Source organism: Podarcis gaigeae (genome assembly GCF_964106915.1).
Source record: "Podarcis gaigeae genome assembly, chromosome: 17".
In the NCBI taxonomy this organism is placed as follows: domain Eukaryota; kingdom Metazoa; phylum Chordata; class Lepidosauria; order Squamata; family Lacertidae; genus Podarcis; species Podarcis gaigeae.
In genome coordinates, this window is record NC_139694.1 from 34,281,839 (window position 1) to 34,309,155 (window position 27,317).

At 47.8% G+C, this 27,317-nt stretch overlaps 4 protein-coding genes across 6 annotated transcripts in view; 2 read left to right on the plus strand and 2 right to left on the minus strand.

Moving 5' to 3' along the window:
• The window catches only part of GTF2F1 (general transcription factor IIF subunit 1), a 28,787-nt gene extending 23,740 nt beyond the window's left edge, over positions 1-5,047 (plus strand). The window contains exons 13-14 of the mRNA XM_083719522.1: positions 1,313-1,445; positions 4,088-5,047. Coding sequence (XP_083575648.1) covers positions 1,313-1,445; positions 4,088-4,292 — 338 coding nt within the window. The 3' untranslated portion in view covers positions 4,293-5,047. The remainder of the gene's footprint in view (positions 1-1,312; positions 1,446-4,087) is intronic.
• The window catches only part of IL27RA (interleukin 27 receptor subunit alpha), an 818,781-nt gene that overhangs the window by 619,158 nt on the left and 172,306 nt on the right, over positions 1-27,317 (minus strand). The window contains exon 17 of one of the 3 annotated variants that reach the window (XR_014559354.1): positions 2,897-3,100. The exons of the other annotated variants lie outside the window; for them this stretch is intronic. The gene's annotated coding sequence lies outside the window, so the exon portion shown is untranslated. Of the gene's footprint in view, positions 1-2,896; positions 3,101-27,317 lie in introns of those variants that run through there. 3 annotated transcript variants of the gene reach the window in all.
• PSPN (persephin) lies at positions 13,716-18,653 on the plus strand. Its single transcript, XM_083719961.1, has 2 exons — positions 13,716-13,853; positions 17,664-18,653. Exons 1-2 carry the CDS (start codon positions 13,721-13,723, stop codon positions 18,068-18,070), a joined length of 540 nt encoding a protein of 179 aa, XP_083576087.1. The 5' UTR covers positions 13,716-13,720; the 3' UTR covers positions 18,071-18,653.
• ALKBH7 (alkB homolog 7) lies at positions 20,268-26,832 on the minus strand. The gene is made up of 4 exons (XM_083719887.1): positions 26,539-26,832; positions 24,772-24,945; positions 22,386-22,510; positions 20,268-20,718 (listed from the first exon to the last, which is right to left on the minus strand). Exons 1-4 carry the CDS (start codon positions 26,800-26,802, stop codon positions 20,583-20,585), a joined length of 699 nt encoding a protein of 232 aa, XP_083576013.1. The 5' UTR covers positions 26,803-26,832; the 3' UTR covers positions 20,268-20,582.

Below are 27,317 nucleotides of genomic sequence, written 5' to 3' on the forward strand. Positions count from 1 at the left end.
GCTAACCCAGAAATAGTGCTTCAGGTTAAGAACTTTGCTTCAGGATGAGAACAGAAATCGTGCTCCGGCGGTGCGGCGGCAGCAGGAGGCCCCATTAGCTAAAGTGGTGCTTCAGGTTAAGAACAGTTTCAGGTTAAGAACGGACCTCTGGAATGAATTAAGTACTTAACCCGAGGTACCACTGTATTGTATAAGCTGAAATGGGTGCCCTCTTCTTTGCTTCTTGAAAATTTCTGGGCCTTGTATGTATTTTGGAAAACAGGCAAACGGCTCCCATGATCAATGGGCAGGGCTCCTCCGCGAGGCTGAAAACCATACCTGTTCCGCTCTTCTTTGTGGCCTGTGGTCCTTCTCTCCTCCCATTCTTTGTATCCCATAAAAATTTTTTCCTTCCAGTAGCGCCATAGAGACCAACTAAGTTTGTTATTAGTATGAGCTTTCGTGTGCATGTACACTTCTTCTGATACACCGGGCCCTTATATATAGTGAGTGGGTGGGGGGGTATTACTCAGAAGGGTGGTGGGAATGGGTGATTGGCTGATAGGTGTGGTAAACCAGTTGATGACTGTTAACGACTGCAATTAGTCTAACAGGAAAAAACAAGGGATGAGATGGCCAAAAATAGCTTTATCATGTGTAATGAGATAAGAATCCAATGTCTCTATTCAGACCAGGTCTCTCCATGGTTTTAAGTTTGGTAATAAGTTGTAATTCAGCAACTTCTCTTTCCAGTCTATTTCTGAAATTCTTTTGTAATATGACAGCTACTTTGAGATCTTGTATAGAATGTTCTGAGTAATACCCCTCCCCACCCTCTCACTATAGATAAGGGTCTGGGGACTTCTGTTTTTGTTTTTACTACGGCATACCAGCACTGCTACCTACCTGTATTTTGTATCCCATAGTTAGAAAATAGCAATGCAGTCGTAGTTTGGTTCTCAAATGTAATCCGTTCCAGGAATCCGTTTGACTTCCGAAAACTTTCAAAAACCAAGGTGTGGCTTCCGATTGGCTGCAGGAGCTTCCTGCACTCAAGCAGAAGCTGTGTTGGACGTTTGGCTTCCAAAAATCATTCAAAAACCGGAACACTTACTTCCAGGTTTTCGTCGTTCGGGAGCCAAAACGTATAAGTTCCAAGGCGTTCAAGAACCAAGGTACGGCTGTAAATGAATAGTAGCAAAACCAACGAATGCACAAATTACTGAGGCGCACATTCCCTCTTTAGCCTCATTCATTCAGGCTCCAGGGGTGGAAGGGAAGGTGTGTTGCAATGGTTGTCCTGAGGCCAGCTGGTTTTCTTTCCCTGGAACAGGAAAGCGGCAGGCAGGGTCCAGTGAGCTGCCTGCAGCAAAGAGGCTGAAGCTGGACGCTGGGCCCCAGGCCTCCACCACCTCTGGGAAATCTACCCCACAGCCACAGTCGGGCAAGTCAACACCCAGCAGTGGGTAAGCATACAAGTTCACCTTCCCGCTGGAGCGGTATCTATTTATCTACTTGCGCTGGCGTGCTTTCAAACTGTTAGGTTGGCAGGAGCTGGGACAGAGCAACAGGAGCTCACCCCGTCGCATTGATTCAAACTGCTGACCTTCTGATCGACAAGCCCCAGAGGCTCAGTGGTTTAGACCACAGTGTCACCCACGTCCCTATAAGCGGCTTTCCGCGCACTCTGGTTTCCGTCACAGTGTTCTGTTGCGCCAGTAGTGATTGAGTCATGCTGGCCACATGACCCAGAAAGCTGTCTATGGACAAATTCCCTCGGCCTGAACACAAGATGAGCGCTGCAACCCATAGTTGCCTTTGACTGGACTTAACCGTCCAGGGGTCCTTTACCTTTACCTTTTTTATTTACGCATACAAGTGTTGGCTTTTGTTTGGGCAGAGGTGGGGAGGGTCCTTGCTGTGTGTTGGGCCCTTCTGCAACTATGATGACACACTTCGCATAACTGCTGATAATAATAATAATAATAATAATAATAATAATAATAATAATAATAAATTTTATTTATACCCCGCCCTTTCCGGCCAGGGCCGGGCTCAGGGCGGCTAACACCAATAAAACCACAGCAAAAACATAATGGGGGGGGCAATTTAAAATACAGGTTAAAATGCAATTTAAAATGCAGCCTCATTTTAAAAGTAGCCGATAGATCAAGACCATAAGGGGAGGGCAACATAAGGGTCAGACTGAGTCCAAGCCAAAGGCCAGGCAGAACAGCTCTGTCTTGCAGGCCTTGCAGAAAGATGTCAAGTCCCACAGGGCCCTAGTCTCTTGTGACAGAGCGTTCCACCAAGTCAGGGCCAGTACTGAAAAGGCCCTGGCCCTAGTCGAGACCAATCTAACCACCTTGTGACCTGGGACCTCCAAAACATTGTCATTTGTGGACCTTAAAGTCCTCCATGGGGCATGAGCTTTCCAGAAGCAGTTTGAAGAATTAAGCGATTGTATTAACTCCCTAATCCGTAGCGGACGACGATGTACATGGCTAAGAATGCAGGATGTGAGGATCAGTTCATGGCCCACCCTCCAGTCTTTCTAATGGCTGCCTTTGGTGAGCCGCTGTTTCCGAGAGCCACCACCATGCTCACAACACAGGGGCAGTATTTGTGAGGGGTACGAGCCCTCAGATCCCATTTCTAAGCAAACTGATGGAAGACGTGGGGTTCTGTGAATGGTGGAAACCCCCACACCCTGACCCTTGGAATTACGCCAGTGCTGTGCTAAGGGAGACACAGCTAAGTCAGGTCAGGCCCACCGTGGCCTTAGTAAAGCACCAGCTTAGCTGCTTCATTTATAGTTGAATCGTCTTACAGTGGTGCCTCGCAAGACGAAATTAATTCGTTCCGCGAGTCGCTTCGTCTTGCGATTTTTTCGTCTTGCGGAGCGCGGATTGCCAGGGTACTAACGGTTTTATGAAAAAGGAAGCAAATCCGCAAGACGTTTTCGTCTTGCAAAGCAAGCCCATAGGGAAATTCGTCTTGCAAAGCACCTCGAAAAACGGAAAACCCTTTCGTCTAGCGAGTTTTTTGTCTTGCGAGGCATTCGTCTTGCGGGGCACCACTGTATTATGAACTCCTCCTAGTGCTTTGGGGAAGTGAGCTGCTATGACGGTCCAGGTCTTGCCAACTGAAGGATGGGCCAGAGAGAGGCCACAGCAGTCAAGGCCCCCCCCATGCCATATCTTCATTTAGGTGTGACACTAGTGATCAGGGCAGCTCAGGCCTGTCACCCACTTGCCCCAAACTCTGTTGTCGCAGGCACATTATTGCCCACTTCTTTGCAGTAATAGCCAGTTCTCCAAAAGCTCAGAGATAACAACAACAACAACAACAACAACGCCAGTGGCAAGAACAGCAACAACAACAACAAAGGCGGTGGCAAGCCAAATGGTTAGGGCAGATAATCTAATTATCTCAGATATTCAGACCTAATGAATAAGCTAATAAGATTAAAAGAGGGACCGATGTGATAATTTATGAGAAATACCTGAAAACACTTTGTAAAGCAACATTTTAAATAGCCACTGTCGCCGTTCAGGATCTGGGCACTGCAAAGCTTAGGGCCTGAAGATTTTAGCGAGGTTTAGAAGTACACCTGTGTTTTCAAGCACTGTGGTTGTCCTGGCCAGCTGCACGCGTCAGAGAAGGGCAGTGGGACAATTCTGGCACTTAGGTTTTGCTGCGAGAGCCGTGGAGAAAAGTCCTTCCTCTTCCGCGGTGTTCTTCCCGGCCTCGTGCCATTGCATTAACCTGCCCTTTAGTTTTAGTTTTTTGAATTTGCGTTTTATTTATTTGTTAACATTCTTATATTACACCGGTAAACATTGTCATATTACATTACAGGACTTACTATAATATAACTTCCAATGTGTATACAAAAATTATATACAAATTTTATATACCTAGAAAGAAAATGAAACAAAAAAAGAAAGAACAAAGAGAAAAAGCAAAAACAATTTTCCACCCAAAATCATATACATACCAACACACTAGACTTCCTGTCTATTCCGTTGTCTATTCCTTTTGTACAAATGAATGTACTCTTATTATTGTATATTTCTTTACATTCCGCATTAACCTTTCCTTGCAGCGATGTGCAGCTGACGGAGGACGCCGTGCGCCGCTACTTGACCCGAAAGCCCATGACCACCAAGGATCTTCTGAAGAAATTCCAGACGAAGAAGACGGGGCTGAGCAGCGAGCAGACGGTCAATGTGCTGGCCCAGATCCTGAAGCGCCTCAATCCCGAGCGCAAGAACATCAATGACAAGATGCACTTCTTCCTCAAGGAGTGAGGAGGGCAGCGGCTGGGCCAGAAGCAAACTGTCCTTTGGCATCCACCCTCCTGCTGAGCAGCTCTGAGCCCCCTTACCTTTGGTTAGTAGCTGGGGGTGGCTACATCCTAGAACCATGTGGACTGGCATTCATACCCTTTGGGGAAAGCGAAAGAGCCATTCTTCTGCCTATGTGCTGGTGGCCCCCTTGGGATTCAGGGGGTGGCGAAAGGGGGCGGAAGACTGGGACAGTCTCGTGAGAGGCATCGAAGCCACGATCTCTCTGAACAGGAATACTTTTCTCTATCATGTGGAGGAGTTCACAAATGAAATGCTGCCATTTTTAGAATAAACAGAGGAATCTTTTTACACGCAATCCGCAAACACCCGCCCCACACCTTGTGTGTTCTCTCACATGCTGGAACCATTCTCCTTTGCGAGTTGTTTTGCAACCAGTTCCACTCTTCTCCCCTCGCCTCCCTCACCCGAAATCACAGAGACTCTGAGTAAGCCATTACTGGTACACAAATATTTTTTCCTTGTATTTTTTTTTTTTTTAACGCAGTCTAAAATTGTGTGTGCTTTGGCAAACAGAGAAAGACACTGCTCAGCCTGCCCCGCTGTGACTGGATTCCTCTAGCTGGATGCATCCAGTTGTTTTCAGTCTGCCCTGAAAAAGTTTTTGGGATGGGTTTTTTTTTTTTTTTTTTTTTTTTGTAAAAGCTTGGGATTCCAGGTTTGACACGAAATGGGAATAAATTAAGCAAATTGAATTATTTGCATGTACATGCTTGCTGTTCATGCTCTCTGAGCACTTCATAGTTCCATGATTCACCTACTTCTGTGCTGGATTCTAGATTGCTCCCCTACACCAGTGAATTACTACAAAGAAGATGTTTTGTGCAGCGCTGGATTGGTGCTCCAAATGGGCACAAACATAGTAATCATAATAATTTATTATTTATACCCCACCCATCTGACTGGGTTTCCCCAGCCACTCTGGGCGGCTCTGAGGCAGGAGGAGGGATGGACGGGAGCAAGCAAAGCTCTCTCTCACTTTGCCTGCCCAGCCCTCCTCCTGCCTCGCTGTAAAGCAAGCAGAGCACCTGTCCCAGTGCCGCCGCCGCCTCCTCTTCTTTCTCCGGCGTCACCGCGCTTTACAGCAAGGCAGGAGGAGGGATGGGCAATCAAACTGAGAGCTGCGCAAAGAGGGACAGAAGCCATGTAAGCGGCTCTCCCTTGCTTTCCTCCTCTAAGAACTAGGTGCGTCTTATGGTCAGGTACGTCAAATACGGTACTTGGTGCTATGAGGATCACCTGCTTCCACAGATTTATCACTCTAGCAAAGCAACTGCCTAAACATGTCTTGTCATAGTTGTCTCAGGAAGTCATATGTAAGGGGGCTCCCCTTTTGGTGCCTCGACAGCTTTGCTGCTTGCTGACCTCACTGGCCCTTGCATCACCCCCACCTCTCTTTCAAGCCGGATGTCTCACACTCTCTGGGATGCCTGGCATGTTGTGATTAATTGGCTAAAAATGCTCAGTGGTGTCTGCCAAGCATCCTTGTGCATCTTTGTGTCCTGTGGGCTCTTGAGGGAGGGGGGATGACAGTACTTCTGGGTGGTGGCCCCCACAGTCTCCTACCACCGTTGCCTTCTATGGGAATGCTAGCACGATTTGGAGATGATGTTATCCAAAGCATTAAACAAGGACATATACATGCTTGACAGCTCTGTGACCACAGCACAGCCTCCACTCTTAATCCATTCATGAACACCAGCAGCCCGAGCCAGAACTGTTGTGTGTATGCACACATCTGGAGTTGCTGTTTTGTGCACACATGTGTCCTAATAATAATAATAATTTATTATTTATACCCCTGCCCATCTGGCTGGGTTTCTCCAGCCACTCTGGGCAGCTCCCAACAGAATATTAAAAACATGATAAAAGATCAAACATTACAAAACCTCCCCAAACAGGGCTGCCTTCAGATGTCTTCTAAAAGTCAGATAGTTGTTTATTTCCTTGACATCTGATGGAAGGGTGTTCCACAGGACGGGCGCCACTACCAAAAAGGCATTCTGCCTGGTTCCCTGTAACCCCACTTCTCGCAGGGAGGGAACCGCCAGAAGGCCCTCGGAGCTGGACCTCAGTGTCTAGTCTGAACGATGGGGGTGGAGATGCTCCTTCAGGTATACTGGGCAGAGGCCGTTTAGGGTTTTAAAGGCCAGCGCCATAACTTTGAATTGTGCTAAGAAACGAGCTGGGAGCCAAGGTAGGTTTTTCAGGACCGGTGTTATATGGTCTTGGTGGCCACTCCTAATCCACGACAGGCACAGATTGTGTCCAAACCTCCAAGGAATAAGTGCTTGGAGAGGATATGTACAGTACAGCCCCAGCAGCAGAAATGTATGACATCGGAAATGGCCTGAGTGAAAGAAGCAGGGTAAGAATGGTCTACATGAATGAGCAACCTGATCAAAACTAAGCAAGCACATTACACAAGATTATTGGGGCTCAAGAACCTGTGGTTGCCCCAATCAGTTCCTTTCTTTTGTCTAGTTTTTTCCCCTATTAATTCTTGAGTTTAAGATATGGGATGGCAGTTTTCCAGAGTTAGTAGGCCTGGCTCCACGCTGGTATTCCCAACAGTTGATGAATATGGTCAACTTGCTTCATTTCACATATATAGTCTTATGTGCCTGCAGGCAAGCACGTAAGTCTGTAGAAAATCACTTTCTTTAAAGAAGACTGCTGTGACCAAGAAAACTTAACGGAATGAAAGCATGAGATTAAAGGAAGAGGAAGGAAGGATAAGGCTAATAATATATTGGTATGTCTGCTAAAGGTGCCTTTCAGAGTAACTTATCCCAAAGTGGTTTGCAAATGATTTGTTGTTGTTGTTGTTGTTTAGTCGTTTAGTTGTGTCCGACTCTTCGTGACCCCGTGGACCAGAGCACACCAGGCACTCCTGTCCTCCACTGCCTCCCGCAGTTTGGTCAGACTCATGTTTGTAGCTTCGAGAACACTGTCCAACCATCTTATCCTCTGCCGTCCCCTTCTCCTTGTGCCCTCAATCTTTCCCAACATCAGGGTCTTTTCCAGGGAGTCTTCTCTTCTCGTTAGGTGGCCAAAGTATTGGAGCCTCAGCTTCGGGATCTGTCCTTCCAGTGAGCACTCAGGGCTGATTTCCTTAAGAATGGATAGGTTTGATCTTCTTGCAGTCCATGGGACTCTCAAGAGTCTCCTCCAGCATTGCAAATGATAATAGAACAATAAAATAACCAACAACCATTAAATTGCATTAGCAAGTAAAACAGTTAAAAATGGGGGGACAAATCAACGTTAAAACTAGCAATTAAAACAGCCATTAAAAACAGTGCCATTAAACTATGTAAGTCTGGCTTTAGGTCTTTAGGGCTCCCTTGCAGGCCAGCAAGGAGAGGGCAAGTGCCTACAAGTTACGTAGCTGCACTATGAGGATGTAGTTGACTAGCAATTACTCAGAGTAGACCCACAGAAATTAATGGCCATTGAAAATGGGTCTATACTGCATAATAGTTTATTGCAACCCTTTCAGATAACCAGTATACATAGCATAATAAGTACAGAGAACATTTCTGTAGGCCTGAAAGGGGGAACACAGACTCCAAATGTTGAATTCCCATCACCCCTAATACCTTGGCTGTGCTGGCCGGGGACAGCGGAATGGCAGACAGAAACCGAACAGGTAAATCCGTCTTTTCTAGTACTGTATAGGAATGTGATTATGGAGAAAGCTTCACCATGGCTGTATGCCATGCCCCCATGGCAGCCATGTTGTGACTGGCGCCCACAGCAGTCCCTCAATATTCAAAATGTGCCCACTGGTCCAGAAAGGTAGGCAACCTCATATTTAATGCATAGGCCCAGTTAACTCTTCATAGCAATATTGTGGTATCTCTAAAACTAGCCTGGTCCTCCACTCACAATATTCCTAATCTGACTCGGATACTACTATGGGAATTTGTATTCTGGTTTCTGCAAGCTGGTGCATTTAGTTGCATGTTTGGCTCAATATAGATACCAAATCACAAACAAGGGCAGCGTTCTATACTATAACCACAAACAGCGCTAAAAGGCACGGGACTGTAACAGCAATATATTGATGATGAGAAGTTTTTAAATAAAGTTTCAGTGAGGCTTGCAAAGAACCATAGAGCACAAAAAAATAATTATTTTTATATGGAAGAATACTCGTAAGTAGCTGACAGCAGGCAGGCTGTCCTATTTTAATTAGCTTCCTGAGATGATAACTGCAAAAGCATTCCCCCTGGAGGAATTAACAAGCAATTACCGGTAGTTTCTAAAGTAGGTATCCACATGTCAACCACACAACCCGGAAACATTTTGATACCCGGATTGCAGTTTTCACTAGTGGGAGAAAGTCAGGTATGTTTATCTGCCCAAATAAGTTACTTGATTCCAATAGGACAACTGCAATGGTCCAAATTTTAGGCTCTGCCTATACTTTGCATTTGTAATTTTGTCTACTTGATTGTAAACTTCTTCTCATCAATATATTGTTAGGTTAGAGTTCTGTGCCTTTCAGAACTATTCTGCGGTCAATATAAATACCACCAGTTATCTGCGCAAAGCCAGTTCACAGCCAACAGACTGACATGACCAGAGCCAGGGCCTTTTCAACACTGGCTCCAGTCTGGTCGAACGCTCTGTCTCATGAGACCAGGGCCCTGCGGGATCTGATTTCTTTCTGCAGGGCCTGTAAGACAGAGTTGTTCGTCCTGGCCTTCGGCTTGGTATCAATTTGATTCCCTCCTCCTCTTCTTTTTTCCTTTCTCCTCCTGTGTTGGAACTCCTATTTGGGGACTTCCCTGGCTTTTTTCTGGCCCATGTAGGACCAGTCTTGGTGAAGACTTGACGTTTTCACCCCCCAAAAAGTTTTTGATTTGAGTTTCCATTGAAATGAGGCTGTATTTTAATGTTTTAATGTTGTACTTTAATCTTGTTTTTAAGTTGTATTTCAATCAATTTGTTTTTATATCGGGTGTTAGCCGCCCTGAGCCCGGTCTTGGCTGGGGAGGGCGGGGTATAAATAAAATTTATTATTATTATTATTATTATTATTATTATTATTATTATTATTATTATTAGGTATAGCTCGGTTGGTAGAGCATAATCTCAGGATTGTGGGTTCAAGCCCCACATTGGGCAAAATATTTCCGCATTGCAGGACGTTGGACTAGATGACCCTCGTGGTCCCTTCTAATTGCAGTTCTATGATTCCCTGAACATGAATGTTTTTGCAGGTCCTGCACTGGCATAAGTAGGTGCTGCGTCTTCGATGCTCTGCTGTGCTCTCTCTCCTCTGCCCCAGCCTCTGGGCACTGATCCCTTACCCTTCCAATACCGTTTCCTCATCCATCATCCATTCAGGAGCATCAAGGGAAGCCCAGTTGTGATTTATCCTCGACAAATCCCCTATCCTCCAGACTGGAGCAGCCCCAGCATTCCTCAAATTGTTCCTTGCATGCCACTACCCACTGCGGTCTCTGTTGGCAGGAGAGCAGACCTTTAGATGTCCTGGCTAAAAATAACATGCTTGAGATAACACCTGCATGGAGGCACAGGCCTCCCTTTCGGACTAGGTCCCACCTCTTCGGGTCTTGGTTATGTCTCTGCAAGCCAATATGTTGCTCTGCTCTGCAGAGTAGTGCCAGTAGTGTCCTGGATGGCTTGTGGGTCTTTGGTGCACAAAGCCTTCTTGTGCGCTATTGTGGCAGAGCTAGGTGGTCCACAGTCTTCTCAGGCCTTGCCAAGATGGCCACATTGATATCCACTGCATAGCAAAGCGTCAGTAGGATTTCTCCCAGTGGCTAGAGTCTTTGTTTGTAAATATAAATTGCCACCACTGTGTTTGTGGGTCTAGTGTTCCTTTTTTGCATCAGGCACAGTGTTAAATTAAAATGCCAAGACCATTTAAATGCCAAGCAGACAGTAACGTCAGACAAAAGGGATGTGGGTCTCTGTCTCTAGTCCCCTAAGTGAGTCCTTAACTGGACATTGTCAGTAGATGGTTGCAAATTCTTAAATAATATTTCCTTTCCCAGTTTCCCACTACAAAAAGATAATTATATAGTTGGAATAAAAAGATGCACTTGCCACACTTCCTTGTTTCAGGTGGCGGTGGGGGTACCCTCTTAGATCGGGCATGGGGAGGCCTTCTTTCAAAGTGATGGGGAGTAGAAAGGACCATTTCACAGAAAGGATGGAATTCAACACCACACTCTTCTACCTGTTCCATCTGCACAAGGATTTCAGCTTGCCAAATAAACTATCCTCCTTCTTCCCCTTTGCACTGTCCTGGAGGTTCTGACACACACACACACCCAGGCCAGAGCCAATTTCAGGGGACAAATGGGATTTTTATGTTAGCTAAAAGAGAGTGGGAGTTTAAGAAGGTTGAGAAAGACAGGCCTAGGGGTTGGAATCGGAGTCATAGACTGCCTAGTGGAACAGTGGAATTTCAAGTGAATTTGTGGCAGGCCTACTGAATCCTGTTCCCTACACGTGCTTGATAAGATGACTGACTCTCAGCTTCTCTGCCAGATTTTTTTTAAAAAACTTGCTTTCAAGGAACCCTTTCTGCATTGTCTGTTGAGGAACCCTCAAATGTCCCAGAGGATAATCTAGACCTTGTGCTACGACACACATTCTGTTCACACAAGGCCCTGACTAAGATGGTTGGGCCTCACCCATGGCCCTGTGGAAACCTAGAACAATCCCATGGCTGTACATTGCATAGAAGGTCTGTTGTGGCAGAGAAGTTTTCTTCAAACATGGACAGACAGCCCTCCCTGAAAGAGAGCTTGCCATGCCATTTATTAGTGGTCATGATCTTCACATAGAGGAACCTTCAGTAAAACTCTGAGGAAGCTCAGGGTTCCCTTGGAAACACAACTTGAAAGCTGCTGCTCTAACCATTATTGACACACATGCATACACGCGTAACTCCATGTGCCCAGATCCAGTTGAGATGGGGAACTTGTGTGGTCCTCCGGATGGTTTTGGATTCCAGCTCTCACCACCCCCAGCCAGCATGGTGAATAGTTGGGTATGAGAGGGGTTCTAATCCAGAAACATCTTGAAGGCCACAAGCTCCCCATCACTACTGTTCACTTGGCACATTACTTGAAGTTGGGTGTCCTCCCTTCTGCCCACCCGCACAACTCACATCCATTGATCATCCGTGTTGCCCTCTGGCCTGTTATTCCGCTCCTCCTTATTCTCCAGACTGTTTCCACTCCTGCTAAGCCTCCATTGGGCCCTGTTGTGGTATTCCCCATGCCAAGTGGAAGGAATGTGCTTGGAGAGGCCGAGCACAGACAGCGGAGATCCCTCTTGTGTCGGCTTGATGGTGATTTATCAGCGCTGTCATGCCACATGCAAGCGCTCCCAGCCTCGCCGGGGCTCAAGAAGATGTTCCATGCTCTACAGGGCTAAGCCGACAGCCAGACGACGGCTCGCCTGCCCCAAATTCCTCTTCCCCCTTTGCTGACCTTTCCCTCGGCATTCCAGGAATGCTCGCATACATGGAAGTGGCTGATCTGGAGTCGCACACTAGCCCAGAGAGCACAAAACACATCAAGGGAAAGCTCTTTGGAGCCATTAGTCTCAGGTGTCTTTTGACCCTGCAGCAGCCACAGCCGGCTCTGAGATGTTTCAGGTCAATGCAGCAACAAGCTGAAAGGTCAGCTGGCCCTGACTGCCCACCTTGGTCCTGCTGAGGGAACTGTGCAGCAGCTGACCTCTACAACCTCCCTGTTTTTGTGACGAAGGCGTCAAGTCATGTTTGGTTGCATGCAGGCAGTCAACTCTGAGCATCCTCCTCTGCCCCATCACACATGGCTCAAGTTCAGTGCAGGCTGCCCCAAGTATCACGAGCTGTGCTGAAGCAAGTGCAACAGCCTGGAAGTGTCATTTCACAGTGGAGGGAGAGCTTGTGTGAGGCATGTTAATAATAATAATAATAATAATAAATAATAATAATAATAATAATAATAATAATAATAATAATAATAATAATAATAAATTTATTATTTATACTCCGCCCATCTGGCTGAGTTTCCCCAGCCACTGGGCAGCTCCCAATCAAGTATTAAAAACAATACAGCGTTAAATATTAAAAACTTCCCTGATCAGGGCTGCCTTCAGATGTCTTTTAAAGATAGGATAGCTAATTATTTCCTTCACATCTGAAGGAAGGGTGTTCCACAGGGCGGGCGCCACTACCAAGAAGGCCCTCTGTCTGGTTCCCTGTAACCTCACTTCTCGCAATTAGGGAACTGCCAGAAGGCCCTCTGCGCTGGATCTCAATGTTGTGGTTCTGAGACAGTAGAGGCACTGTTCTCTGTCCCACTAGGGGTGCCCTGTGAGGCCCAGTGGTGTTGGCATCAGTGCCATCACCCCGCTCTCTCAAGATGGGAGGTTTGGCTCCATCTCCTCACCATCCATCAGTGTGGAGAAAGGGAGTCCCCCTTTCCGGACATCCTGTCCGATAACTGCAGGCTAGGTTGCTTCTGAAGCCAGGGCCAAGCCAGCCAGCTTGGTATGTTCCTTGAAGACATAATTTATGGAGTTGCCCTTCTTTTTCGCTCCCCACCCACCCCGCCAGCCGCCACTGTCAGCAACTCCTCCCAAAAGCATTTCACCACAGCGGGATCTGGGCAGAATAAGCTCCAGGAATTTCCATTCAAGGATTCTGGGCTCTCTTAAAGATTTAACCATTTCGGATGGGGAGCCAAGGGCAGCATTGGACAGAAACACCAATGGTTCCAATTTCCATCAAAGCCACGGGACACAGCCGTGCTACCAGAAAAATGCACTGGACACAGAAGAGACTGGGCAAGACACTTGGGTTGTGTAGAGCTGCACCTAACCCCAGTGTCACGTCCTGCAAGGCACAACATTGCCAAGGACAACCTCCCCCAAACTTCTTGCGTTGGTACCCCTGGAGTATTTCTGCTCCAACTGACTACGTGGGTTACTTGTTTAGCTGGCTGACCTGGTACTTAGAAAATAAAGTGGCCTGGAAGCCTGCCTTCAGATGCAGCTAGGGTGGTTCTCTGCCCGCCTCCTGCAAGGAGGGCTTCCAGAAACATCTCAAGGAAAGGGTAATAGGCTGCGGGGAGGGAGGCTGCATCCTTTACAGGGATCTCATCGAAGCGACAGTGATTTATGAGCGCTTTCTCGATTGAGCCTCTAAGCCCATCGTGCAGGAAACATCACTTGCGTGATCTGTAATAGTTTTCAAGGCACAAGGGTTAACGCTTTTCCTTCCAGCCAGAGTACATGCTACTCCCCCTCCCACCCCTGTTCCAAAGAAGATATAAATGAGGGGGAAGGAGTCATCTTCCTTATAGAACCTGGTCCTGCTCACTGGGTAAAGGATGGGGCCCCCTCAGCTCCTCTCTCTGGTCCTATTGATCCAAATAGTTCCTTCTCAGCTCACTGAAGGCAAGAGCCTGGCAATGCAGACGCCGTTGGGGACCGCAATCGGAGATGCGCTACAGAGACCACTAGGTATGACAACAATTTGGGAATTCTTAAGGAGTTCCTACTGAATTCTGCTTCCAGTAAAGGGATCCTGCCATGCTTGGGTTTGGTAGTGGCTCTTGCTGAAGCTGGTGGGCTAGAATGAGCTAAGGTGCTCTCTTGGAATTAAGCAACGTGGGTTCAAATTTCTGCTCTTCTGGAAAATCCCCAGTTGTGGCCTTGAGCACATCCTTTGTGTCTCTGAATATCGCAGTAGCCTGCTGGAACAAACGGCTGCATTGGCCAACAAGGGTTTTGGGGCATTAGCAAAGCAGTCCTAAATTCAGCATCTCTCACTTTTTGTATGTGATGCCAATAAAAGGTTTGATGATGATGACAATAACAGGAGCTGGAAGGGGCAGCTCATATTCTGTGCCCTTTCGAGAGATTCTGTGGCATGCCTCTTCACGATGTGCCATTGAGGGTGGCCTTGAACAGCCCTTCCAGGGCTCCAGAAATATAAATGTCATGAAGGTCGTCTGGTGTACCAAACATTGGATGGATGAACATACTAGTTTGGGTGGAAGAGCATTGAGAGGGCCTAGCTAAGGCCAGAGCTGTAAGCAAGACCATGCTTAGAGCAATGTTTAGACCAGGCCCTCCAGGTGTTTTTTGGGACTACAACTCCCATCATCCCTGACCACTAGTCCTGTTAGCTAGGGATGATGGGAGTTGTAGTCCCAAAAATAATCTGGAGGGCCGAGTTTGCCTATGCCTGGCTTAGATTCACTCCCAGGAAAGCCAGGCAGTTAGGTGTTAAGATTTGGAGGCTAAACCTCCAATTACTACCTAACAATGAAGCTCACCTACACGTGCTCTCTCTCTGACCTCACTAGGTAGTTGTGAGAATAAAATGGTGGTGGCAGAAACACACACACATACCATGTGTGCTGCCCTTGGAAGGACAGGATAAAAATGTACTAAATAATTAGTTATGAGATGCTGTCAGGACTGCCGCTAGGTCCCAGCTCACAGAGGACCAACGCCCAGTGGATGTTATATACAAAAGTCTTTATTAAAGTTTAGTTTCCATTTCCAAGCTCTCTACGCTAGACCGGCTAAGTCCCCTCTGACTCACTGCTCCACCCACACCAGTTTAAGATTCTAGCCCGGCTCCACCTCTTGCGCTGCTCTTTCCTGCGCTGGGTCCTTCTGCCCTCTGGGGTTCCCTCCTTCCTGGACTCCTCTGACGCTGAGCCTCCTGAGTCTTGCCCCTCCCTCCGGCGGGCTTTAGGACCTGGCTCCCTTCCCGGGCTCCCCGCTGTGCCGCGATCCTGTACATTTGAACTTGGCGCGCGCGCCCAACCGGTGACTTTCCTTCTGACCGTTTCCCCGCTTCCTGATGTGGGTGTTGCCAAACCTGACTCCTCTCCTCCCTCTGGTGGTGAGGACACTGGTCCCGACTCCTGGGACTCCCCCTCCCCACTGCGCTCTGGTGGAGACGCTGGTCCTGATCTCCAGCTGCTGCTCAGGGACTCCCCGCTGGCCCCTTCCTCCTGGGGCTTCCCCCCTGGACCCCCCTTCGCTCTGGCCACCGGCGCTCCCTTCTGTGAGTCCTCCGATTCGCTAGAGAGGCTTGTGGAATAACTCTGGCCACTGTCACTGCCTGCGCCCCCCTCGTACTCCTCCTCCTCACTCTCCATTTGCTCCCCCTCCTGTGTCTCTCCTTCTGAACCCCTGACAGATGCGTTTCAAGGAACTTGTGCCATTATTGAAACATGGCCCCCCTTTCCCAAAAGGCACTACAGTTCCGCTCTCTGAAGTCTCTTTTCTTGATCCATTGCCAACCAAAGCTGCCGCAGCAGCAGCAACAGAAATGGGGAACTTCCAGATGTCCTCAAACTACAACTCCCATCATCCCTGCACCTGCTGCTATGCTGGCTGATAGGTTCCCCTCCTCTGCTTTATGGCTTAAAGCAAAAGTAGCATTTAGTACCAAGAGGGGAAGGTTCGGTAAAACATTGTTTTAGGTTTTGAGTGTATGCAAGCCCTCTGTCTTAATGCGCTTGTGGCATGGAAGGGGCTTATTTTAAAAAACACAAAACCGGTGTTTGAAAACACAGCGGACATACAGGATGGAAATGGAATGAGGTCTCCTCACTCAATGCAATTTCCTCTTGCACCCCCTAATTCTATTATGGAGTTCCCGTAACCATCCAGAGCAGATTTAGGGGGCATGGAGGATCCCGTTGCATGAGCGGACTTTGTTTTGTGCATGCAACAACTTGGTTGAGTCCCATCCTCATTGCTTTGGGATGGGACACCCTAGATAAGTGACAGAAATGCCAAGAGAGAGGAAGTAATGCAAGCTTCTCCTGTACTCCTGCCTCCCAAGCTGATTTTGCACGTATTTCTTATTTGGTAAGAAATGTCCAAGTCATTGTTCTATGTGTGCGGCTGACGTATCAGTTATTTACAATTCAAAACATTCCCAGCGGTGAATAGCCAGATCCACTGTGCATACAAACCTGGACCACCGTAGAAGCTTGCTCACTATTTGTCTCTGTACCAGCGCTCTGGTTTTTTGACCACTATAACTGACATAGCACAGTGCGCAAGGATCAGGTAGGATGGCAACAATTCATTGGGGGTTGAAACGCAGAATTGGCCCCGTCATGGAGAACAGACTTCCCCAAACATCTGGAGGGCCACAGGCAGGCAAAGGCTACCAGTGAAGGGTTGGGTATCTGATTGTCCCAAGGGTACCAGGCATCTTATTCCCAGATGGGGCTCAAATATTGGAAGTGATCCCAGCTTGGAGGTGTGTGGAGGGGGAGGGCTTGGGTGTCAAACTATGGGAGCAGGACGTTTCTTGCTTTAAACTGGATCTGCGGCGAGGCTCCTTACAGGGTCCTTGCCGCGGGATCACATTCACCCGGTGCTATACAAGCTGCACTGGCTCCTGGTGAAGTACAGGATCAGGTTTAAGGTGCTGGTTTTAACCTTTAGGGACGCAGATGGCACTGTGGGTTAAACCACAGAGCCTAGGGCTTGCCGATCAGAACGTTGGTGGGTCGAATCCCCGCGACAGGGTGAGCTCCCGTTGCTCGGTCCCTGCTCCTGCCCACCTAGCAGTTCGAAAGCACGTCAAAATGCAAGTAGATAAATAGGTACCGCTCCGGCGGGAAGGTAAACGGCGCTTCTGTGCGCTGCTGCTCTGGTTTGCCAGAAGAGGCTTAGTCATGCTGGCCACATGACCCAGAAGCTGTACGCCGGCTCCCTCGGCCAATAAAGCAAGATGAGCACTGCAACCCCACAGTTGGCCACGACTGGACCTAATGGTCAGGGGTCCCTTTACCTTTAAAGCCCTATATGGCCTAGGACCCTTGTACCTATGGGACCACCTCTCCTGGTATGTCCCATGGAGGACCTTACGGTCTTCAAACAAAAACATCTTGGAGGTCCTGGGCCACAGGGAGGCTAGGCTGGCCTCAACCAGAGCCAGGGCTTTTTCGGCTATGGCCCCGATCTGGTGGAACGCTCTGTCACAAGAGACTAGGGCCCTGCAGGACTTGACATCTTTCCGCAGGGCTTGCAAGACAGAGCTGTTCCACCAGGCCTTTAGCCAAGGCACAGTCTGACCCCGCTCCTTTGTAATCCTCACAGAACTCTAGCCCAATGGTTGCCATTAATTTGATTTTGATTTGATTTTAAAATGAATTGATTTTAGAATGCTGTGTTACTTTTATTGTTGTTAGCCGCTCTGAGCCCGGCTTCGGCTGGGAGATAAATAATATTTTATTATTATTATTATCCCCCACCTGGCTTCCCCCATTCTTCCTTTCCTTCTCGTTTCAGAAACGCAGACCTCCCAAGGAGCATCCCTGGACACGGTGGGCCTCCAGAACAGCCTGCTCAAGTCACTCCCTGGCCCAGCCAGGAGCCGTCCCAAGCGGCGCGCATGGGAGAGGCCTGAGGACTGGGAGTGCCGCCTGCGAAGCCTGCAGGTTCGCGTCAAGGACCTGGGCTTGGGCTACAGCTCCGAGGAGACCATCCTCTTCAAGTACTGCAGCGGCAGCTGCCCCAAGGCCCGCAGCAACCATGACCTGACCCTCTCCGCTCTGCTGCAGAGGAGCGAGATACCGGCCTTGGGGGACCCCTGCTGCCGCCCCACACACTATGAGGATGCGGCTTTCCTGGATGACAGTCACCAGTGGCAAGAGGTGGAGCAGCTCTCGGCCGCTGCCTGCAGCTGCGTGGGCTGATGGTGGTGTTGTTTTTGAGGGGGCGAGGGGAGGGATAAATGAATGCAGACATGGGGCAGCAGCAGAGCCCACAGTAGAACAGGCCACCTTGCCCCACCAATGCAGTCCTTGGCTCAGAGATGTGCTTTTAGCCACCAATTAATGTACAACTAACAAAGACGTCCCAGCAAGGGGTGCCCAGGCCGCCATGCTTCTCCCCAGTTCCAACTGCAAAGCCATTCCTCATAACTCACAGCCAAGGGGAGCAGCTCAAAGAGTGCCACACCCATTACTGGTCCCCTGCTCCTCCCTAGGACCACTTCACTTGACAAACATATGGTGTTTTGACTGGATCCTTTCCGCATTAGGTCCAAGAGGCTGGGGCAGCACCGTGAGGGCTGAGCAAGCGGATATATTTATGGGTTATTTCTAAGTTATTTAATTTATTTCTTCCCCTAGAGAAGAGGAAGGCCTAGCAGTTGTGCTAGCCTTTGTCCAAACTGAGCTCCCCGTTACAAAATAATAATGTATATGCTGATTTCTTGTGTTAAGAGGCTTGAGGGTATTAGTCCCAGACATGCATTAAGAATGACTTACTTGTAAATACTGGTGTCTATACAATAAAGAGCAAGCAAGGAAATGACAGTGTCCACAGTTTTGGGGTTACCAGCACACATTGGGAGGACAGGTTGCTTGCTAGCTGCATGGGAGCAAAGACTGGATGGGTGAGGTATAAATAATATATTATTACAGTGGTACCTCGGGTTAAGTACTTAATTCGTTCCGGAGGTCCGTTCTTAACCTGAAACTGAAACTTTAGCTAATGGGGCCTCCTGCTGCCGCCAGAACATGATTTCTGTTCTCATCCTGAAGCAAAATTCTTAACCTGAGGTAATATTTATGGGTTAGTGGAGTCTGTAACCTGAAGCGTATGTAACCCAAGGTACCACTGTATAGCTATTCCCCAATGGATGACCTGAGCCAAATGATAAGAGACTGCTGCACAGTGACCCAGGCAATGGCAGGTATAGAAAAGCAATGTACTGCAAAAGCAATACCTGATGAATAATAGTATTATTATTAGGTACCTATGCTATTTGAGGAACCAAGGAAAATGTAAAAATCAGAAAGAGACCCTGGCAACAAGCCTTCATTCTAAGGAAAAATATATATAGGTTTTTTTTTTTTAAAGGATTGCTTCTCAATCATCCCAGCTCCACAAGCATCATGAATCTTTTTCTATTTAAAAAGAGAGGGAGGGACAGAAGAAGAGGCAGCAAAGGGCAGTAAAGGGTGAAAAGTCAAGAGGAGGAGGAAGATGGCCATATGCAGCATACAGATAAAAAGTGGTTCCTTTCTTGCAGGCTGGAGTTCAAGGTGGGTCCAAAGTCTTGAAATGGTGGACAAGCATTTTCCTAAATTCTCCCTCCCTGCACCACCACCAACTGATTCAAGGATTATGTGAGCTATGGAAAGGAGTGCAAAGAGTGGAAATTCTGTGAGCACTATAGAGTCTCCCCTCTCTCTCTTTCCACAGCCAATATCAAATTTGCAGCTTGTCTTCCATTTTTATGTTTCAATTGCCAGCTATCTTCATGGAATTTCAGTGCCACAGGCCAGAAGCAAGATTTTTATTCTACTCTATTTCCACTCTTTGAACACCTGTCCAGTATCCCAATCTAGGAGGACCCTGAATTAGCCTCTGAAATATTTTTAGATCACAGGAATACTCAGGCTACTGTTGAGGATCTCATGACAGGTCCTTGCAAGGCCCACTTTGAGGGACACACCTCATACAATGGAGAGCAAATCCCAGCTGTGAGAAAAAGCAAAATTTCAGGCGATTTTGGTTTTGAATTAGGAAAAACAAGAAAAGCTTTGCCATTCTGTTCACACCAGCGAGTTGCCACAGACCAGGTGTGTGATTCTCCTCATGACCTCCACTTTTGTGAGCCTGTAACCTTCCATTGGACAACACCTGTTCACAGTGGTGTAGCGTGGGGGGTGCAGAGGGGGCCGGCCGCACCGGGTGCAACATCTGGGGGTTAGGGTTAGGGGGCGCAAATCCACGGGTTAGGGAGTGCAAATTACTTGCCTTGCCCCGGGTGCTGACAACCCACGCTACGCCACTGCCTGTTCAGCCTCCTTTGCTTGAGTTTGCCATTTTGAAACAGCCTGTGTGACAGTGAATGCAGGCAAAAAACTTGAGAGCAACATATCAAAGACGAAGCATCAAGATTTTTATTCCCTGAGATGAACAGTACATTCACGAAGTATGTTTCGGCCCATTTCTCCAACTCTTTGCAGGGCTCCCCTCTTTCCCATCCGCCAAGGGCAAAACTGCCTTAGATCTTGACCATCCTCAGACTCTCCTTCTGGTGCACTGAGGAGAAAGCCCACCACTTACACCTGGCTGCAAAGCTGTGTCCCATGGAGCCAGGAGGGCAGGGCAGAGCAACAATTTCAGAAGCAGCCCCACCCCCACCAGGTGAGCGCTTAAGAGATACTCCGAATGGAGACAGTCAGTCAGGTTCTACGGTGGAGTAGATGGCAAGGGGAGGTTTCGGCAGATGACAGAGATCCTCCGCTCCCGGGGGATCTTCCTTCCACCGAAAAAGGATTCCTCATCTTTAAGGATCTCGTGAGTGAATTCATAGCGAGCTGGACCCCTTAAGGCAAAGAAGAAATTACACAAGACTAATAACTAATAATAATAATAATAGTAATAATAATAATTTACACACACACAAACACTGCCCATCTGGCTGGGTTTCCCCAGGTATTCTGGGCGGCTCCCAACAGAACATTAAAAACCACAATAAAACATCAAACAGTAAAAACTTCCCTAAACAGGGCTGCCTTCAGATGTCTTCTAAAAGTCAGATAGTTGTTTATTGCCTGGACATCTGATGGGAGGGCTTTCCACAGGGCTGGCGCCACTACCGAGAAGGCCCTCTGCCTGGTTCCTTGTAACCTCGCTTCTTGCAGTCAGTGAACTGTCAGAAGGCCTTTGGATCTGGACCTGAACGATGGGGGTGGAGATGCTCCTTCAGGTATACTGGGCCGAGGCCATTTAGGGCTTTAAAGGTCAGTACCAATATTTTGAATTATGCTCGGAAACGTACTGGGAGCCAATGTAGGTCTTTCAGGACCAGTGTTATATGGTCTTGGTGGCCATTCTGAGTCACCAGTCTAGCTGCCGCATTCTGGATTAGTTGTAGTTTCCGGGTCACTTTCAAAGGTAGCCCCACGTAGAGTGCATTGCAGTAGTCCAAGCGGGAGATAACCAGAGCATGCACCACTCTGGCAAGACAGAGTGGAAGGAATTTTGCTCCAGGCAGAAAAAGAGACACTGTGACCCACCCAGTTGGGTCTCTGTGGCTCAGCTCCAGGACTTGGGTATTTTATATCTGGCTTCACTGGGCAATCCTAAAGAAGACCTTCTGTTTTCAGACACTAACTGTAGAGATGAGTCTACAGATACACACACACACACACACACACACACACACACACAACAAAACACACACACACTAGTCTACATCTCACAGCAGTTCATGTGTATGAAGAGCTCAGGACCTTCATGAATTCCTGTTAAGATATCAGACTGGTTCACACATAATGTGAAGCCACGGTTCCTTGATCCACAAATGACTCCTGAGCTCATATATTCCCCTCTCCCCTCTTTTTGGGGAACAGAAGCTTCTGCGGTTGAACAAAACACAGTGCCTTGTAACACCCAAAAATCAGGGAACCGTGATTTGCTAGAACCAGTATCTGAGTGGAGTTCATCCCCCTGAGTTTGAGCTCAGGGTTTGAACAGGGAATGGTGTTTAAATTGTTCTGAAGCACGCCTTGTGGCCGTGCAGAGAAGCAGAAGCAGGAACCTGGTGCTCCCCTCAAAGAACGCTTTGCAAGCAAACAACAAGGGAGGACTCTTGCTTTCATCGCTGTCCTTTCTCAAAGGCATCTGTTGGGAGGCAGGATGCTGGGCTACATACAGTGGTGCCTTGCAAGACGAAATTAATTCGTTCCACAAGTCTCTTCGTCTTGCAGTTTTTTCGTCTTGCGAAGCACCCCTATTAGCGGCTTAGCGGCTTTTAGCGGCTTAGAAAAAGGGGGGGAGGGAAAAAACTCGCAAGAACTTGCAAGACGTTTTCGTCTTGTGAAGCAAGCCCATAGGGAAATTCGTCTTGCGAAGCACCTCAAAAGACGGAAAACTCTTTCGTCTAGCGAGTTTTTCGTCTTGCGAGGCATTCGTCTTGCGGGGCACCACTGTAGTCTCTCTGCCCTTAAACTAACCAGGCAATTCTAACATGCTAATATTGCTTAATACCTGAGGATGTAGAGAGAACGGCGTTCAAGAAGCAGGTCCAGCCAGTCGTGCGCGTTCTGTTCACTGACCAGGCGCATTACACTTGAGGAGAGCAGGGAAAGGCCTGCAATGGTGCAGCCACAAAACTAGCAGGTGATTTTTTTGAAAAAAGGAAGGGGGAAAGAGAAGAGAATGTTTAATTCTGTAATCACAACCGGTCCTTTAACACAACCCAGAAACAAGAGCACCTGTGAGAGGTGGGGCAGGAAGATACATTTACACGGGGAGAAAGGTGCTAACATTTGAACACATTTTCTCAATGCCTGGCTGGGGTTTGATGTTGCCAAGAAGGGGCACCAAACTCAACGGGACCCACGTCTGAGTAGACATGCTACAGACATCACGTTCCAACACAAATCTTCACAAGCAACAATTCCCCAATTGAAGCAAAAACCATTCTCATCAGAAAGCCAATGCTAGAAGGGAACAGACAAGCCTGATTCTCACTGACAGGGTAAATCTGTATTTGAACTCTTTCCCTTGTATTCAGTTTAAAGGAATTCGTGCGATGAAATCCTCCACCAAACACAGTCCCCATGGCACAGAAAACTAGCATGTCAGGGAAAATGAGAGGCTAGAATCCTTCCCACACCTGCAGGGAGCTGCTTTGACCGATGGAGCATTCAGACAGACAAGCCTCCAGCTGCGGTCACAGGTACTGCTGCCATCCAAACACAAGTTTACCTTCTCAATGAGAACCAGGCCTTCTTATAGCACCTAAGGGCCAACCTTTTGTGCATGAATCCACAGCAGCAAAAGGCAGGCGCTCTTCTTGAAAAAGGCCTTAAAGGTAAAGGGTAAAGGGACCCCTGACCATTAGGTCCAGTCGTGGCCGACTCTGGGGTTGCGGCACTCATCTCGCTTTACTGGCCGAGGGAGCTGGCATACAGCTTCCGGGTCATGTGGCCAGCATGACTAAGCCGCTTCTCGCGAACCAGAGCAGTGCACGGAAATGCCGTTTACCTTCCCGCCAGAGCAGTACCTTTTTATCTACTTGCACTTTGACGGGCTTTCGAACTGCTAGGTGGGCAGGAGCAGGGACCGAGCAACGGGATTCGAACCGCTGACCTTCTGATCGGCAAGTCCTAGGCTCTGTGGTTTAACCCACAGAGCCACCCACGTCCCAGAAAAAGGCCTTAGGCCAATGCTAAATATTAATCTTGCACCCACGCCAAAAATATGTCTCTTATTCATGGTCACTTGGGGGGCGGGGGTCTCCTGCTGCCCACCTGCACTTATTTCAGTCACCGTTGCTTGATGTTGCTTCCCATTCATTTTGCTGGCTCAAACTGAAGGGGGGGGGAGAGTTGCCATATTGCAAACAAATCCATAAGGACTATTTATGGCCGACCAGATCAAAGATCCCTCTAGCACCACATCTCTCCATTCCTGGCCAGCCAGGTGGCTCTAGGTAAAGGTAAAAGGACCCCTGACCATTAGGTCCAGTCGTGACTGACTCTGGGGTTGCGGTGCTCATCTCGCTTTATTGGCCGAGGGAGCTGGCAGACAGCTTCTGGGTCATGTGGCCAGCATGACTAAGCCGCTTCTGGCGAACCAGAGCAGCGCACGGAAACACCGTTTACCTTCCTGCCGGAGTGGTACCTATTTGCATTTCTACTTGCATTTTGATGTGCTTTCGAACTGCTAGGTTGGCTTTAGGAAGCCCATAAAGGGCACCTACGGAAGGGGTGGCCAACATGGCTGGTACCAGCCAGCACAGATCATAACCAGGAATGAGGCATGCAGAGGCCACCCCTATTTCTAACCCCTGCTCTGGGGCACAACCCTCCCCAGATACAGTGGTGCCTCGCTAGACGAAAAGAATCCGTTCCGCGAGTCTCTTCGTCTTGCAGTTTTTTCGTCTTGCGAAGCAAGCCCATTAGCGGCTTAGCGGCTTAGCGCTATTAGCGGCTTAGCGGCTCAGCGCTATTAGCGGCTTAGCGGCTCAGCTGATAAGCGGTTTAGCGGATCAGCTGATAAGCGGCTTAGCTGTTAAGCGGCTTAGCGGCTCAGCTGATAAGCGGCTTAGCGGATCAGCTGATAAGCGACTTAGCGGATCAGCTGATAAGCGGCTTAGCTGTTAAGCGGCTTAGCGGATCAGCTGATAAGCGGCTTAGCAGCTTGGGAAAAGGGGGGGGGAGGAAAAAACCCCGCAGGAACTCGCAAGACATTTTCGTCTTGCGAAGCAAGCCCATAGGAAATTCGTTTTGCGAAGCACCTCCAAAACAGAAAACCCTTTCGTCTAGCGGGTTTTCCGTCTTGCGAGGCATTCGTCTTGCGGGGCACCACTGTATCAGGATGCTATTCTGGAAAGCTGCAAGGAGAATACCTGGCGTGTTTGCCTTACCTTGACACTGTCTATGTGAGGCTTTATGTAGCCAGTTTTATCCAAATCCAGGACGTGAACTTGAGCGAGTTGCGGCACTCCCGGGGGGAAAGCCGTATCCCGAACCCTTTGCAGGATCTCCTGACACTCCTTGCTCCAATGCGATCTTTCTGTCTCGCGGTACCTATGAATAACCTACGGGATGGAGAAGAGATTTCGTGAGATGTTTGCCAGGCCCCTGGTGGTTGAACCTGCCCAAGGCCTGGAAAAGGAAATCCCACATCTGAAGATTGGGAAAGGTTGTGCAGGAAAGGGCTCAAGTTTACTGCATGTACAATGTTAAAGGAAAATATAATGAAAATGATGTATAGATGACACTTGACCCCAGTAAAGTTAGCAAAGATTTATAATCTATGCTGGAAATGTAAAGAAAAAGAGGGTACCTTTTACCATATGTGGTGGACCTGCCCCAAGGTGAAAGACTTCTGGGAGGAAATTTATAATGAGCTGAAAAAAATGCTGAAATACACATTTGTTAAGAAACCAGAGGCCTTTCTTCTTGGAATAATAGGTCTGGAATTGCCCAAAAAATATGTTAGATTGTTTTTGTATGCCACAACTGCAGCTTAAATTATATTAGCCAAGAACTGGAAAACACAAGAAATACCAACAGTGGAGGAATGACAGATGAAGATGATGGACTTTTCGGAGCTAGCCGACCTGACCAGAAGAATCCGTGACCAGAAGGAGGAGGACCATCAGGAAGAATGTCAAAGACTATTTATCTAAATATGCTAAGATAAATTAAATAGAAATACTTGCAAAATAATAGTTAGGCTACAGATCTGAATATGTGAAATTATAAAACAATATGTTTAAAGTTAAGATGAAAATAGATAAAGATGTTAAGAGGGTTAAGTAAATTTTATGAGATATTATCTTGGAAAACCGTTACAATGATACATAATGAAATTCAGTCAAGGGAATTTGAGGAAGTCATTTAACTATGATATTAATATTGGACCAAGTTCAGTTTGTCTAAAAATGTGGAAAACTAATAATTTTTTGGGGGGAAAAAGATTTATAATGAATTGAAAAAAATGTTGAAATATACATTTATAAAGAAACCAGAGGCCTTTCTTCTTGGAATAACAGGTTTGGAATTGCCCAAGAAAGATGTTAAATTATTTTTGTATGCCACAACTGCTGCTCGTATTTTGTTGGCTAAAAAGTGGAAAACCCAAGAATTACCAACAATAGAAGAATGGCAGATGAAGATGATGGATTTTTCAGACCTAGCCGACCTGACCGGAAGAGTCCGCGACCAGAAGTAGGAGGAGTAATAAATGTAATGATTATTTAGTTAAATTTGTTAAGTTAAACTAACTGGAAATAGCTTGCAGATACTTAATGGACTTAGGATTTTATTTATGTTACGTGATGAATTAATATGTTTAATTCTATAAGGTGAAGATTTAAGGATGTTAATGTTTAAGTTAAATTTCATAAAAATTGGGATTTGGAAAACCGTTAAAAGGACATGCAATGAAATTCAACCAAGGGGAAGCGAGGAAGTCTCTTAACAAAGTTAATAAATGTAATTTTTAACAACGCTATGATTTATGTTTGTTTTGTTTGTTTGTCTTGTGTGTTTGTTTGTTTGTTTGTTTATAATATTGTGAAAACCAATAAATTTTTTGGGGGAAAATAATAATAATTTTTTTGGAAAGAGGAAAGCCCCCATCTCCCCTCCACTTCGCGCGCCCAAGGTGCCCCGGGGATACCCACCCCGTCCCAGTGCGCGTCCTGGTAGCGGCCTCGGCGTAGCGGCGCCTCCACCTCCCGCGCCAGCAGCGCCTCTTCTTCCTCGCTCAGGAAGCCGGGGACCACCGACGCGCCGCCCGCCACCAGCCTCCGCAGCAACGCCTCGCTCGACGCCGCCGCCATCGCCGGCTGCCCCAGAGGGCCTTCCCGGCCGTGCAGCGCCCGCTCGGCGCATCGCCGCGCAGCACAGTGCGCCCTCCGTGCGCCCAGGGCGCACCGGCTCTGCATGGCCGCCGGCGGGGCAGGGCGAGCTCGCGGTGCATGCCGGGCGCGCCGACACCCCTTGCTGCATGCTGACGTTCGCCTTTCACGGATCCCGAGGACGGGAGCCAGGAACCCACGTGTTTGCTTTCTCCGCCCCCTGCCATCCTGTCCCTTGAAGGAATGCACCAATGTTGTGGTGCGTCCCCGCTTTGCAGCTAGTTATCCGATCAAGCTTTCCTTATTAGTGTCGTTCTTCGTTTCATGCTTTCAAAGGAAAATCTCCCAAGCGGTCGACCACACATTGGGACGGCAAATTAAACAATGCGGAACAAAACATTAACTGAAGAAAGAAAGCCAAATGTCAACATACATTCAAAACAACTTTTATCGAGCTGTGTTTCCAAATGGCACCCACCGCAGTCTTGGGTGGCCGCTACAAGGTCCCGTAGGTGAACAGATCTTTGTATTTGTGGTCAGCGTTGGAAGACATCTCTCAGCTTTCTGAAACCTTGTTTAGGGAAGTTTTTAATGTCTGATGT

Bases quoted from the DNA above. Each gene is read 5' to 3' on its own strand.
- PSPN (XM_083719961.1), top strand. From the start codon at position 13,721: ATGGGGCCCCCTCAGCTCCTCTCTCTGGTCCTATTGATCCAAATAGTT. The intron at 13,854-17,663 runs GTATGACAACAA...TTCTCGTTTCAG, and splicing joins TGCGCTACAGAGACCACTAG to AAACGCAGACCTCCCAAGGA.
- ALKBH7 (XM_083719887.1), bottom strand. From the start codon at position 26,802: ATGCAGAGCCGGTGCGCCCTGGGCGCACGGAGGGCGCACTGTGCTGCG. The intron at 22,511-24,771 runs GTAAGGCAAACA...ATCACCTGCTAG, and splicing joins CTCACATAGACAGTGTCAAG to TTTTGTGGCTGCACCATTGC. The intron at 20,719-22,385 runs GTATTAAGCAAT...CTTTGCCTTAAG, and splicing joins CGTTCTCTCTACATCCTCAG to GGGTCCAGCTCGCTATGAAT.